We start from the raw sequence: 13,086 nt of genomic DNA, 5'->3' as shown, positions 1-13,086 counted from the left end.
CTGCACGTTTCGCATGTTGCTTCATCAGATTCGCTCTGTTACTTTTTTGACTTATTTTAACACATTAATATCCTAAAAATAAAAGTGTAATAAAAACAAAAACTGTATTTTTACAGCGATTTCCACTTTTACTAAAATACTAATACAAATATAATTAATTTTGCTGCCTCAACAAATATAAACACAAATACAAATACTGGGCTCTCTGCATATCCCTAAATGAAGCAAGAGTGGCTGACAGAGAAATGAAAAATGCACATTGCATCATACTTTGTACTATATATCTGTAGAGCAGCAGAGGGCAGTGTTGCTTAAAAACAGAAATGTGTTTGTGTGTATATGGCGACCTGTACAGTATAGAAAGTGTGTATGTATATATGATGCTCTCATATATACGTAATCTTGATACAGGCTTGTTTTAGATTTCTTTTTTCTTTACCAAATATGTTTGACAGTGTTGATCTTGATTTTTTTGGAGTTATTGAATTTGATTTTAACAAGTATATTTTACCTGAGACATCAAGACTGAACTTGAACTTGATCTCACAACTGCTTTGGGTCATGACACCTGAACTGGAACAACCTCCCCACTCAACAGGTTTAACTTTTTTAAAGAGAAGTTACCATCAACCATTTATTATAGAAGTTCCCATATTCATTTGTTGTATTGGCTCTATTGGACTTTGAAAAACACTGATCCAAAAACAAAGGAAAAAATTAACCTCCTGGTGCTTGTATTCCACAGTATAATGCATCAAAGTTGTTAATGTGTGTAGTTGTTTCAAAGGGAACCAATGAAAACAAAATCAAAGCCCTAATATGAAAAAGCAAAAAGTAAAGGATATAGGGCTAATTTACATCAAGTGTTTCTTCAAAATTACAATAGAACTGATAAGTTACTGCCCTACAATAAGAAATGTAATTTTAATGAACACAAATTCATGAAAATTAAACTATTTCAGCCCAAAGTAGCTGACATTGTACAACCTTTTTAGACTGGTTTGACTTGCATACACTACATCACTGGGTTAATGTGGCCTGTCTGTCAGCATACCTGTGTCATCAGTTATCACACTGATCAGCATTTTTCTTGTCTACATCCTCGTTCCAACGTAAAGCATACCCACTGTTCTTCTGCACCTCATGTTCCTCATTCCTGACTTCAACACGAAATATAATATGTCTTTTTTTTTTTTTTTTTACAAATTTTCGATCTGCCATCAAGACAATATACCTCAGTTTAGAGCACATGGCTACAGAAACTCTTGATAGCAAAACTGGATTTGACATCAACAAAGAGGTTCTTTTGACAGTAAGTGCTTGAGGTACCAGCTGAGGTTGCATTAACAGGAGATGACACAGACAGACAGAGGACATGAAGGAACATCAATCATACTCTAGAGTCAACAGTTTAAATGTACTTTATGTAAAGTGTTGTGGTAAAAAAAAAAAAAAAAGACTCAAATAAATACACTGGAAGCTGGTAGATTTCAATGTGAATAGGTTTACTCTGCCTAAAGAGAAATACAAAGCAAACCTGGCCTTGATCCTGTGATAAATAACCTAATGCAAAATCATAAAACATTAAATTATATACCTCTCATAACCCCTCCTAATGCAGAGCTTATTTTCTAAACTCCACCTCGCTTGACCTTGACACTTTGGTAATAATCCAGACATGATTCATCTAAACTGCCAGGTACAATCAATTGTACCTGGCATTTTCCACATTTCTCACAATACACATGGCCTAGCAGCCCTCAATCATTGCACACAGAAAATCAAAATGTGACATTACAGGTCATCCCCTTCCAAAGTCCCCCAGGAACCGTCTCTTATTGACATAAATGCTATCTTTGCACAGTTGCACACATGTTGCACAGTTACTAGCATAACTGATTGTTGAGGACATCTGTCTCCACCACAAAAGTTTTGAGATGCATCCAAATGAAGTCACTCAATCCCTGAATCCATGTGACTTTTTTGTTATCTGTCAACTGAAATGTTTGACCTGAGACATGACCAAATTGGAATGGTTTTTGTGAAAAAGGACTTATCCCATTGTGTTGTCGCTTTAAAATAACACAATTTGTAAACAACCAACAATATAATAGACCCACGCATGTTGTTTATGGTTCAAACAACCAAAATTGGTCAAGACATTTACTAGGACATTGTGGTGACTATTTAGTGTGTGGACAAAAAACAAAGACGAGTTGCAGCTTTTTTTCTACATGGGATAGGTAGACAAAGGATAAGAGTAGACTACACAAGACAGAAAATTGAAGAGACTTTCTGGCTCAGTTGTCTCCTGGTTGTTTGTGAGTGGCGAGGGACATTCCCTAAATGACATTCATGTGAGAAAGTTCTTAATGCATCTCATTATAAGATTTGGGCTGTCCTGTCGAAGATAAAAGGAGCTGCCTCACGAGAGCCACCACAGGAACATTAATTTGCCAGATAGCTGTTGAGTAGAGAAGCTATCTTATCTCTGAAAATGGCCATGAAGATGCTTTTCCTCCTTGCTTTATTCAGGCTTGCATCTTCCAAACTCCCAGATGAACGGACGTGTGATCCAGAACCACCCCAAGACACACCAACTTAGTGCTCAAATTACAAAAACACTTAACACCTTGATAGCATCCTGATGACACTGCAACAAAAGGTTGATGCTCTGGAAGGTAAGATCAGACAAGATCTTGAGACTCAAGACAACACCTTTGATGTGCTAAAAAGTTTTTTTTTCTCCTCTCATTTTTTGGTTTACTTAGGTTTGTGTTTCTCAGTCATTTTCTGTTATTTATTAATGTAACTTGTATGAAAAGTATAAAAAAAATGTGCAATGGACTCTGAAGTAAACTAATGTCTGGAAGATGATAAAGAAAACATTGCAATAAAGTATTTTAAAAAATTAGGGGTAAGAAGTATTTAATAATTTTTACACCTACTTGGAGTCTCACTCTCAAGAGTGTCAATGTCAGCCTCCTGGTGGTCCACTGTAGTGTTTTGTATTTTCTACTTTTCATCAACATGCCTGAATTTGCTCCTTGTTTCTTCCAGAAATTTAACAACTTCAGCTTTTCGTTGATTGAGTTTTGCACTGAAAGCTTAGAACAACAATAGTCATAGCAATTCCATATGAATACATTTTATTCAGGGCATTTTCTCATCCAACTCATGAAAACAATTTTAAAGTGTAAAACTTTCTGTGTTTCTGTGTTCAATATTATGCACCCAAAAATAACAGCAAATGATAATCATTATTTTATTTAAATTTTCTGTGATCATGCTGGCATAAATCTTTGAAATTTTAGTAGACAAATTACTCTAAATGTGGGAGAGATCCCTCAACCAAAAGAGATGATTTATGTGTATATGATTATATTGCATATGATGATAATACAGTTGAAGAACTTTAAAATTAACCACCTGTGTGTGTTCTTGTCTGTGAGGGTTTTAATGGTTATAATTTCTCCATGTAACTGCCTCTCCACAGCTGCTCCGAAGATTGCGTTCTCCGCCTCTTTGTCAAACTCTGGTTATGTTTACAGAGGACCCAGTGCAGACAAGATCCTGGTTTTCAAAAGGGTCTTCTCAAATACTGGCAATGGTTACAATCAATATATAGGTACTGTAGACTGTGTGTGTGTGTTTGCCTGTGTGCACCTCAGATGTGCTTGTAGATAAGCCAATAAATTGCACTAAATGTCCTAAGGCTGTAAAAGATCAAACAAGAATTTGCCAATGCTATCTCAGGTTTCTACTGTATTCTTGTGCTTTTTGTGGTGCTGACTGGAGTTTAAAACTGCACTAGACAATATTTTTATATTAACAATAGATTATACGACTAAGTGTTATGTGAAAGTTGTCAGCTTTACTGACGAACCCATAAAGAATTATCATCGCTTTGTTCTTTTTGGTTCTGTGTTTCGTCTATTTTGGATCACTGTTTTGGTGTTCTGGCCCAAAAAGCTACTCTCATAAACCTTGTTTCCAGTAAATGCAGGCAGCTTTTTCAGCAAAAGGCTCTGATAAACTGACTGTACCCTACCTGTACAGCACCACATGGCAGTTAGACAAAGGTAGCAACTAGATGAGGAACATAGTTAAGCATCTAACAGCTAAAGAGAAATATTTGCCTCAAGAGTTAGTGAAAAAAAACAAAATAGAGCTAAAAGGAGAGTGAATATTGAACTTTATTAATGATGCTTTAAGTTGCACAATGGACATACAGTAGTGTCATTGACTGAGTCAAAATTCAATTGTGTGGGCCAACTAATCCTGAGTAACATTATATTTACAATAAATAAAGGAAAGACATTACAGCTATAGACTATTCTCAATCATAAATGAATTGGTAATATTATGAGTCTCCTGTTAGCTAACTCTGGTTCTGAGAAAACATAATTATTTGACTGCACACGCTAAGGTTTGGCCCTGCCTCTTAGAAAAATGTGAACAATAAAACTCAAACCTATTTGTAATTTGAGTAAAACTTCTTGAATCTGCTTGTTTTTGCATTGTTGCAGGGATCTTCACAGCACCAGTGAACGGTCTCTACTACTTCAGCTTCAGCACCTATGGCTACAACAGTCATAACATGGGGGCCATTTTAATAAAGAATGGCGTCCATCAGGTTTCAATCTATGATCACCGTTCAGCTGACGCCTCAGACAGTAGCAGTAATGCTATTGTTCTGCAACTGGTCACTGGCGATAAGGTGCACATGGAACTGTGGGACGACAGTAGAGTGTTTGATAACCTGAGTGGACACACAACCTTCAGCGGTTTTGTCCTCTTCACTGTGTAGATGATCAGACATCACACATTTACATTATGGTTATATCCTGAGGAGAGACACTCGTGCAATAATAGTAGTGTTTGTAAAACCAGTTCCTTGAGATCGTGGCACTGTCGTTAGTCATGTGCTGATATGAAAATTCAACATTATAATTATCTTGGCTCAAATAAGATAAACATGTCTACCTACTGTTCTATCACTTTGTAAAGCTCTTTAAATTGCTTTTGTACGATATTGTGCTATAAACATGAACATGAACATGAACTATCAATATTAAAAAATTAACTTTGATTGAAAAAAACCTCAAAAACCAACACCTATTTTTCAAGTAACTTTTAATGAAAGGATAGTTTGTGAACATCTTCAGAACAATAAATGAAAAACAAAAAACTTTTTATATTGTCTCTTTTCCTTTCTTTGGTGACTAAACACTGCTCTCTGCACTCTCTGAAAGTCTGATGTAGGAGCTGATCCCTCTTGGTTAAAGCAGTAATAGGAGTAAAAAATATTTGTATTAATTTTCAGTTGTTATTAACTAATTATTGTACAATCCCCATCCAAACCATGAACACTTTGAATACAGTGTCAATCTGAACACATAGCACCAAAAATGCACCGGATAACATACTGTAGCCTATATATTACAGTAAGCATGCTAAAAATTTAAGTAGATAGTAGATGTAACTACATAAATTCATCATGATCAAGAATCATAGTATTGTATGATTCTAAGAGTCATAAACATCCTTACATCCTATACAATGAAAGAATGTTTGCTTCTTTTTTTTAAAGCTACAATATGCAAGCTCTGGAAACCAAGCTAGCGCTAGCATGAAAATGTAAAGCAAACTACTCTGCTCCTTTCTCCCCTCCTTCTCTTTGCTCCGTTGTGGTCCTCAAAGCCCTTTACCTGTACTCTCAGCTAATGCTAGCTTGGAGCCCCGGTATGAGAGGAGTAGTAGGCAATAAGTCGGTTCATGTATTTATTGACAGCCATGAGCTCCCACCCCTGACTTTGGCCTTCTCTGATTGGTTAGAAGGGTGAGGCTCGCTTAAAAGCGTAAGAAGGAAATATCACTGTACTGCTGCCAGGCTGTTCAATGAGCCTCTCAATATTAAGATATGCTTTAGAGCATATTTCGATTAAAACATACTTCATAGCTTTAACAAAATACAACTGTTACTACCATGCAATAACTAATTCAGCATCATTAAACCTTGACATTTGACATTTCCTCCACCTCTTACAATCGCATATGTAATGGCAAACACAGCAAAGATGCTCGTATGTCATTGTTTGGCCCAGGCATCTTGCCCATGTTCTCCCATCTGTGTATGGCAGGATCATAACGATGGACTATCTTAGTTTCACTAAAGTCCTCTTGGCTGTACCCGCCAAGCACATAAAACTTCCCCTCCAAAACAGCACTTCCTGCTCCGACATGTGGCACTGGCAGAGATATGATGGCAGTCCAGGAGTCAGCCATTGGATTGTACACCTCACAAGCTAGGTGGTCTATGATGGTCATGTTAGCGTCTGTGGTGATTCCGCCTGCCACATAGAGACGGTCACCCAGGGTCTCCATGCAGTGGTGAGCACGTGGTTGAGTCATGTTTGCCAGATAGGTGCTTCCTGTCTCTGGGTGATACAGAAACATGGATGCCAGACACTGGTAATCACTGTTCAGCCCTCCTGAGACGAAGATCTGCCCTTGTAAAACCTTTGCAACATGCCCGCTTAGAGGCAGATCCAAAGGACAGGTAAAGCTGAAACAGAGAAGATATTTGAGTATTTACTTTCAAAGGTTAAAACTTTGAAATCTAAGTTATTTTCCCAAATGCTTTTATATATGTGATTTTTCCTACTGTGACATGTCAAAATGTCCTCCATGAAAAGGGCCTACATCTGACAAACTTCAGCCTCTCAACAACATCCAGTTAATTTTCATTAAAGCCTTTACTTACACAGAGACAACCATGACTGTTGTTATTTTGTGATATCACCCAAATTCAGCATAGAACATTTTTGTGCTAGGCCATGATTCTCTGTCTTAAAGAACTGTACAGTTAGCATAGAGCATCCTCTGATGGCTGTATTTAAAGTCCCTTCTCTTTTGGAATCATCGGATTTGAACACCTGAAATTACTGAATTGCTTTTGGAAATAATTTTGAAAATGTACCAGATTGTTGTGGTACAATAAAAGATTGTAGCGAGCAAAGCATTACGTTTGGTCAGCAAGCCATCGATGTCTACATAGCAGACAGATGCTACTTGGCCACATCTATTAGGTACCAGGTACCAGGTGGTAGATGGTTCCTTGAAAATTGTTGGCAAGACTCCAAATACATAAAAAATATAGCACACTTTAAAAACCAAATATTCCTTCCAACATACCCCCAAGAGTTTGCAGTGGGGCTGTACTGTTCCACACTCTCTATATAGTCAGGGTCACAATGTCCGCCAATGGCATATATGTTTCCATCCAGCACAACAACAGAGAAAGCACATCTCTTTTCTTGCATTTCAGCCAGTTTCTCCCAGCTGTTTTGAAGAGGGTCATACCTAGTTGTGGTTAAAGGAGACACATATGAGGTCAGAGACAGTAAAACAAGTATTAAAAGCTGTAAATGGTCAAAAATGCACATTTTTTGATGGGATCCAAAATTACCCTTTCTCACCTATAAACAGAATCCAAGGTGTCATTGATGCCATAATACCTCTTGCCTCCAAACATGTACAGTTGTCCATTGAGTACAGCCACCTCATGTCTAAACCTTGCTGGCTCTGGCATCTCTCCCAACCTTCTCCACTCCATGGCCTTTTTAATCCCTGTATGGTTCACCAGGGAATTCCCAAACCAGAGTTCCCTGCTGATGCTGCGGTCACCCAGGTCCTCACAGATCTGGTCACCTCCAATCAAGACCAGACTGTCTTTCGGCAGATATATGCGGCACTGACTTTGCGGTGCCGTCTCATTGGAGCAGAAATCTTCAAAAACTGCTTCATAGAGTTCTGCTAGGCTGTGATCAGACCACATGTTCAGAGACTTAACCTCTTTGAATTCCTTAAAAGTCATCAGGGGAAAATGGATGGTTTTCATTAGTTCATTGGCGAGTTTCACCCTTCTCTTTGGCTTGGCTTGGATCCAGGCAACCACTGCTTTGAATACAACAAGCTCAGATGGAACACACAGTGAGCAGCTGTTCAGGTACTTAAGGAGGTGTTTGGCTGGCAGGTCCTTGAACTTTGAGGTGCAAGCCACCTTTTGGAATTGCCGCAAGACGAAATCATCAGCGACTTCAAGAAGCGGCACCATGTCATAGGCCTCAGCAAAAGCTGCCACATCCAGGCAGGAGTGGGGATTTATTTCTTGTTGCAGGAAGCTAAGGCACAAGGAGAGGGCAGGTTGGTACTGGAGTTGAAGGGAGGTGCCAGTGATTTCAAAGACACAACTCCAGCTGAGGGGGACAGCACCGCTGTAGGAGCTGCCAATCAGAACTTCCAGCTCTGAAGCTAAAAGGAAGGGGAGGGTGACACAAGGCTGAAGGGACTCCCTCATCCCCAAGGTGAACATGCCACGGAAGTAGTCACTACTTGCAGCCAGGATGACTCTGTGGACTGAAGGTAAAATGGTTATAAGTACAATGTAAATCCACTGTAATCCCACCTAACATATCAGGAACTCAACAGTAATTCAGTTTTTTAATAAAAGAAGTTTCAAAAACATCCTACATTTTATCCCCTTTACCTGAACGTGATAATCAGTAATGACCTGAACGTCAGTTACACTGAATATTTTTTTTTAAAAATAATAATTTTATCTATACTGATTATTGTCTTGTCAAAACACAAAACACATACTGTACGTGTCAAAAAAAAAGAAATGAAAAATTGTTTAGTTAGCTCACTCATCAAGGAGACGATTTGGATTTCAGTCCTAAATTTAATTTAGTAACTTCTTGAGGGCAAAGACATGTATCACGTGTATCACACCTGACAACACTATTTCAGTTGGGAGAAGAAGGATATTTAAGGCCTCTTAAGTGGGTATAGGTGATTCAAAGTAGGCTATTAACTTATTTTCACATAAATGTCTTGTCTAAAGGTGTGTTCAGACAGAGAGCAAAGCAAATTTTGGCTGTGTGGCTATGACTTCTGATCAAGTGGAAACCATGGCTTGAAGTTGAAGCCAATGTGGAAGTACCTTAAAATGCAATGCCATTAGAGGCTGGCTCCAAACATTCCCTGACTCCAGCAGCCTCCCATTCAAAAAGTGTCAACTTCTCTCATGAAATACTATTGATACATTTTTTCAACAACTTGGTCTCAATTGCTAAATTCTGCCCTCTAATAAGTGTGCAAGTGTTTATTTTGGAAATGATCTCTCTGTTAATTAGATTTGAAGACGTATAGTAGCTTTAATGTCTGCCGTGTGGCTATTGATTGACAGCTGTGATAGCTGTGACAGTTGGCTCACTTGCTGCTCTCCCCGGCTACTGGACTCACACTGAGTCAGTATCTTGTAATGTAATATATTGCAATTGCAATATTTCACTAAGTTTAATGTTACTTGATAACAATTCCTGCTGTGGTAGTCAGCTAATGTTAGCCCAAGTGTGCACCGCTTGGTATTCCCAGTAAACTAGCATTAGCTTCATTCAAAGGCAGTAGGGCATGTTTCTAGACGATGAAAATCAACACCCCACACTCCTTATTTGGAAGGTCCTGGCTCTGGGCAACTCTGAGCTTCAAATTGCAATGCAAAACAATTTGTGACGAAAAATTGTCAAAATTGTCGCTCAAGTTAAAACGTATTCAACTTAAATGGTCTTCAGGTCAATTTGAGCCACCCTGGGTGGATTGGCATCTAATCAGGTCTTCATATTAACTTGCATGCAATTGTGCTGCCTCCAAAATTTGCTTTGTGTTCTGTCTGAACACACAGTAATGCAGTTTTCTAACTCTTTGGTGGCCTACTCACCATGAAATGATGCCCCGCGAGCTTTTAGAATGACATCACAGCCCGCTCTGTCCATCCATAGCTGTCTGATGGACTGAAGACTGATCATCATTTGTTCAGCAGCAGAAATCCCTTCTTCTTTCTTCTGTCCTCCAGTTTTTGTTGACTTCTCCTCTTCTTTGGCACAGAGATCCAACACCCTTGGAGCACCCAGTGTTTTAGCAGCAGCCTTTATCTGGTCCACAGTATCCCTGTTCAAACGTGATATGAGTCCAGTGTATGCAAACTCCACAACCGCCTCTAATCCAATGTGATCCACCTCTGGACCCAAAGACACTGACCACCTCTGCACTCCAACACTTTTGTCATTGTCTTTGATTTCATCAACTTGATCATTTTCTACATCGCTTCCACTCAGACTTTCCTCGATGAGGGAGCTGACAGCAGCTAGGACAGGGGAGTGTACATGGAAAGTCTTCCCATCCTCTGTGCTCAAAGTAAGGTCAGTGAGAAGGGAGGATTCCCTGAACTCTGTCAAGATGTGGAATATATGTGTGGGGTAATCATCTTGGCAGTAAATCTGTACCACATTTTCACCATCACTATCTATGTCTTCATCCACTGAAAGTCCTGCTTCCTCATCATCTGTAGACTCTTCCTCTTGCTCTTGAAGTGTGTCTTCATGCTCTTGAAACTCTTCTTCATGAGTTATTGAGTCTTTTCTTTCCTTAGAAGTCCAGGCTCCCGGGGTGCTGTTTTCATTCCTCCATGACTTTTCATCAGGATCTAGCAGTTTCTCAACAACTCTCTCTTCATCCTTAATTCCTTCAAAGTTGCAAAATTCATTTGCACCTTTTTCCATTTCATCCTCAAATCCTGTCAAATTAGAATCTTCATCCTCATCCCTCCATCTCATCCTCCCTTTCTCCTCCATTTCTGTCTTCCATTCATCCCACTTCTGGGAGTGTAGATTAGCTAGTGCCATATTGCCCAGTATACTTATAATCTCTACTAATCCCTTTAATCCCCCCAAACATTAGCACGTCAAGGATGCCAAAAGATTGGTTGGTCACTTACTTTTTGTACAGTTTATGAGAAAAGATGCAGAGAGAAAAGCATGTAGGTCCAGCAGTAATCCACTGTTGGGATGTTGTTGTTATTGTTGCAAGCAGCTCCACCTCTTATCCTGTCTGCAGACACCAGCTGTGTTGTCTGTTTGATCCTCTCCTGCCTCTCTCTCTCCTCCTGCACGTGAATGTTTGAGAAGGGCATGAGTACCCATGAATCCTCATATAACCAAACAAGTGGCTATACTCAGATTACTATATCACTACGTCATTGAAATTCAAGACTATTTGGGGTATCAACCTACGACATAACAGGTTTGTGATGAGTTGATGCACTAAATGCATTTTTAACTTAATACATTGTTCAGTTTTTTTCCTTTGTTTCCTCAATTTGCTACCTAATTTTGCATTTTCTCTTGTATCATTTATGATAACATATTTTACAGACCATGCAGTTTATTCTATTTTCTCCAATTCCTTGTTCAACAGTTCTTAAATTCATACTGTAAAGATTTGACTCAAGCAAGTAATAAACAAGGCAGTGATCTAGACCTGCAGGCAGCTGGACCTCTGCCTGTCTGAGACTGAACCAAGATTCTTGGGGCCTTGGCAGGCATTTTTTATTCTGGGCCATACGACTTGGAGATTAGTATCCTTGTGACCCTCTAGGCATTTAGTATTAAATGCCTAGAGGGTCACAAGGGGGGTCCCATTGGTCCTCCACAACCAAACACTGTGGAATCTGGGTCAAGGATCGAGAGACATGAGGGTAAGAAGGAGGCCAAGGGGGAATGAAAGAACACATTTACACCTGTTGCCCTTTGTGTTGTCAGAGAAAGCAAACAGCTGGGTCACCTTCATTTGAAAAATAGCCAGGTCACGTTCACCAGCAGCTAACAGTGACCCTCACAAATATGCTTCTTGTATTACCACGTTGTTACAAATGTCAGCTGATGTTTGCTTTTGAAAACAGCTCTGGTAACGACAGAGAAATCTTTACAGTTTTCTTATCAGGTTAAATCACAGAAACTTGAAAAGAGAATCACTACAGTAGACACAAGAGTCAAATGTTTTGGATGATGTTACCAAGAGACATATACTGGATTTGCTTGGTTGATAGAAGAAACTTTCGGTCAATCTGGACCGAAATAATTGGAGAAAAAGTAAGATGCCTTTGAAATAGAGCTTGAACACACGATATTTGTCTGTGGCTCTCCTCCAATTATATTTTATTAAGGAAGAGGGCAGGTTGGATGGTTCACATCAGAGGTCAGAGGTCAAGCATCTGTAGAGCCAGTTGGTAGAGAGTGTCTGACACTTCAGGGCAGCCACTTTCTTTTCCTTCAAGTACAAACCCAAGGTCCTCTGGTTGAATATCTGATCTCTTAAAGCTTTGTTGCAATTTTACCCCACAAATGCCCGATAAGATCACTGGAACAACACCTTCATTTTGTCAACACACAGTGAGTTTCTATTGAAAAGCTTTGAAGATGAAGCACTGTGAGTGGGTGTGCTGGACAGGAAACTGGTGGGCAACAGCATCACTCTAAAACACACTCCTACCTGAGGACAATGACTGCTGTTTTCACAGCCACTCACGTGTTAGGCATCACACACACACACACACACACACACACACGAACACACGGTGAGGTTTAAACAAGCAGACAAGTGAGTCAGGTTATTATTCAAACCTACGCAAACAGACAAGATGGAGGCATTCAAATCAGAAGAAAACTTGAGCACACAATGTAAGAATTCAACGTTTTGAATCATTCTGATGAGGTACATTTCTCTTCAGACTGAGTAGTAACAATGTTTGTGTTTGTAAAGGTCCACCTGCCTGCAAGCTGGTTTTACACCATAAATTTAGCCTTTAAATTTACTTCTTGGAGCACATATGCATATTAGGGACATTCTGGTTATAGGTGCTTATATCGTTTGTGAGACAAAGAGCACAAATGACACTTTTCCATAACAGCTACATTACAAAACATAAGTTGATCTGGAGCAGAACAGCTTTTAATTAACAAATTAAACATGTTTATTTACCGTCATGGTCATGGTCCCGACTTAACACAGCAGATGTGCAGATGTTGCTGTACTCACATTATCACCTACAAGAGTGTTTCGCTCTAGGCAGCTCACAATCTACTTATGAAAAGTCTGTTTCTGCTGCAGTCCTGATTGTTACCATGACGACGCACGCAGCGAGAGGGGGAGTGAAGAGTGCTATAACCTCGTTATGGGACCCTC

The 13,086-nt window shown here is 39.4% G+C and overlaps 2 protein-coding genes across 2 annotated transcripts; one reads left to right on the top strand and one right to left on the bottom strand.

Annotated features, from left to right (window-relative positions):
• The first annotated feature begins 3,446 nt into the window (after positions 1 to 3,446).
• LOC122973194 (C1q-related factor-like) lies at positions 3,447 to 5,034 on the top strand. The gene is made up of 2 exons (XM_044340524.1): positions 3,447 to 3,628; positions 4,530 to 5,034. The coding sequence occupies exons 1-2, from the start codon at positions 3,460 to 3,462 to the stop codon at positions 4,808 to 4,810; spliced, it is 450 nt and encodes a 149-aa protein (XP_044196459.1). The 5' UTR covers positions 3,447 to 3,459; the 3' UTR covers positions 4,811 to 5,034.
• Positions 5,035 to 5,119: 85 nt separating this feature from the next.
• LOC122973193 (kelch-like protein 33) lies at positions 5,120 to 11,314 on the bottom strand. The gene is made up of 4 exons (XM_044340523.1): positions 9,785 to 11,314; positions 7,482 to 8,421; positions 7,198 to 7,365; positions 5,120 to 6,568 (listed from the first exon to the last, which is right to left on the bottom strand). Exons 1-4 carry the CDS (start codon positions 10,746 to 10,748, stop codon positions 6,046 to 6,048), a joined length of 2,595 nt encoding a protein of 864 aa, XP_044196458.1. The 5' UTR covers positions 10,749 to 11,314; the 3' UTR covers positions 5,120 to 6,045.
• Positions 11,315 to 13,086: the final 1,772 nt, after the last annotated feature.

Source organism: Thunnus albacares, chromosome 22 (assembly GCF_914725855.1).
Source record: "Thunnus albacares chromosome 22, fThuAlb1.1, whole genome shotgun sequence".
Taxonomy (NCBI): domain Eukaryota; kingdom Metazoa; phylum Chordata; class Actinopteri; order Scombriformes; family Scombridae; genus Thunnus; species Thunnus albacares.
This window is presented reverse-complemented; position numbering and strand designations above follow the sequence as displayed.

Bases quoted from the DNA above. Each gene is read 5' to 3' on its own strand.
- LOC122973194 (XM_044340524.1), top strand. From the start codon at position 3,460: ATGGTTATAATTTCTCCATGTAACTGCCTCTCCACAGCTGCTCCGAAG. The intron at 3,629-4,529 runs GTACTGTAGACT...GCATTGTTGCAG, and splicing joins TGGTTACAATCAATATATAG to GGATCTTCACAGCACCAGTG.
- LOC122973193 (XM_044340523.1), bottom strand. From the start codon at position 10,748: ATGGCACTAGCTAATCTACACTCCCAGAAGTGGGATGAATGGAAGACA. The intron at 8,422-9,784 runs GTGAGTAGGCCA...TTTTACCTTCAG, and splicing joins TCGCGGGGCATCATTTCATG to TCCACAGAGTCATCCTGGCT. The intron at 7,366-7,481 runs GTGAGAAAGGGT...AACCACAACTAG, and splicing joins ACCTTGGATTCTGTTTATAG to GTATGACCCTCTTCAAAACA.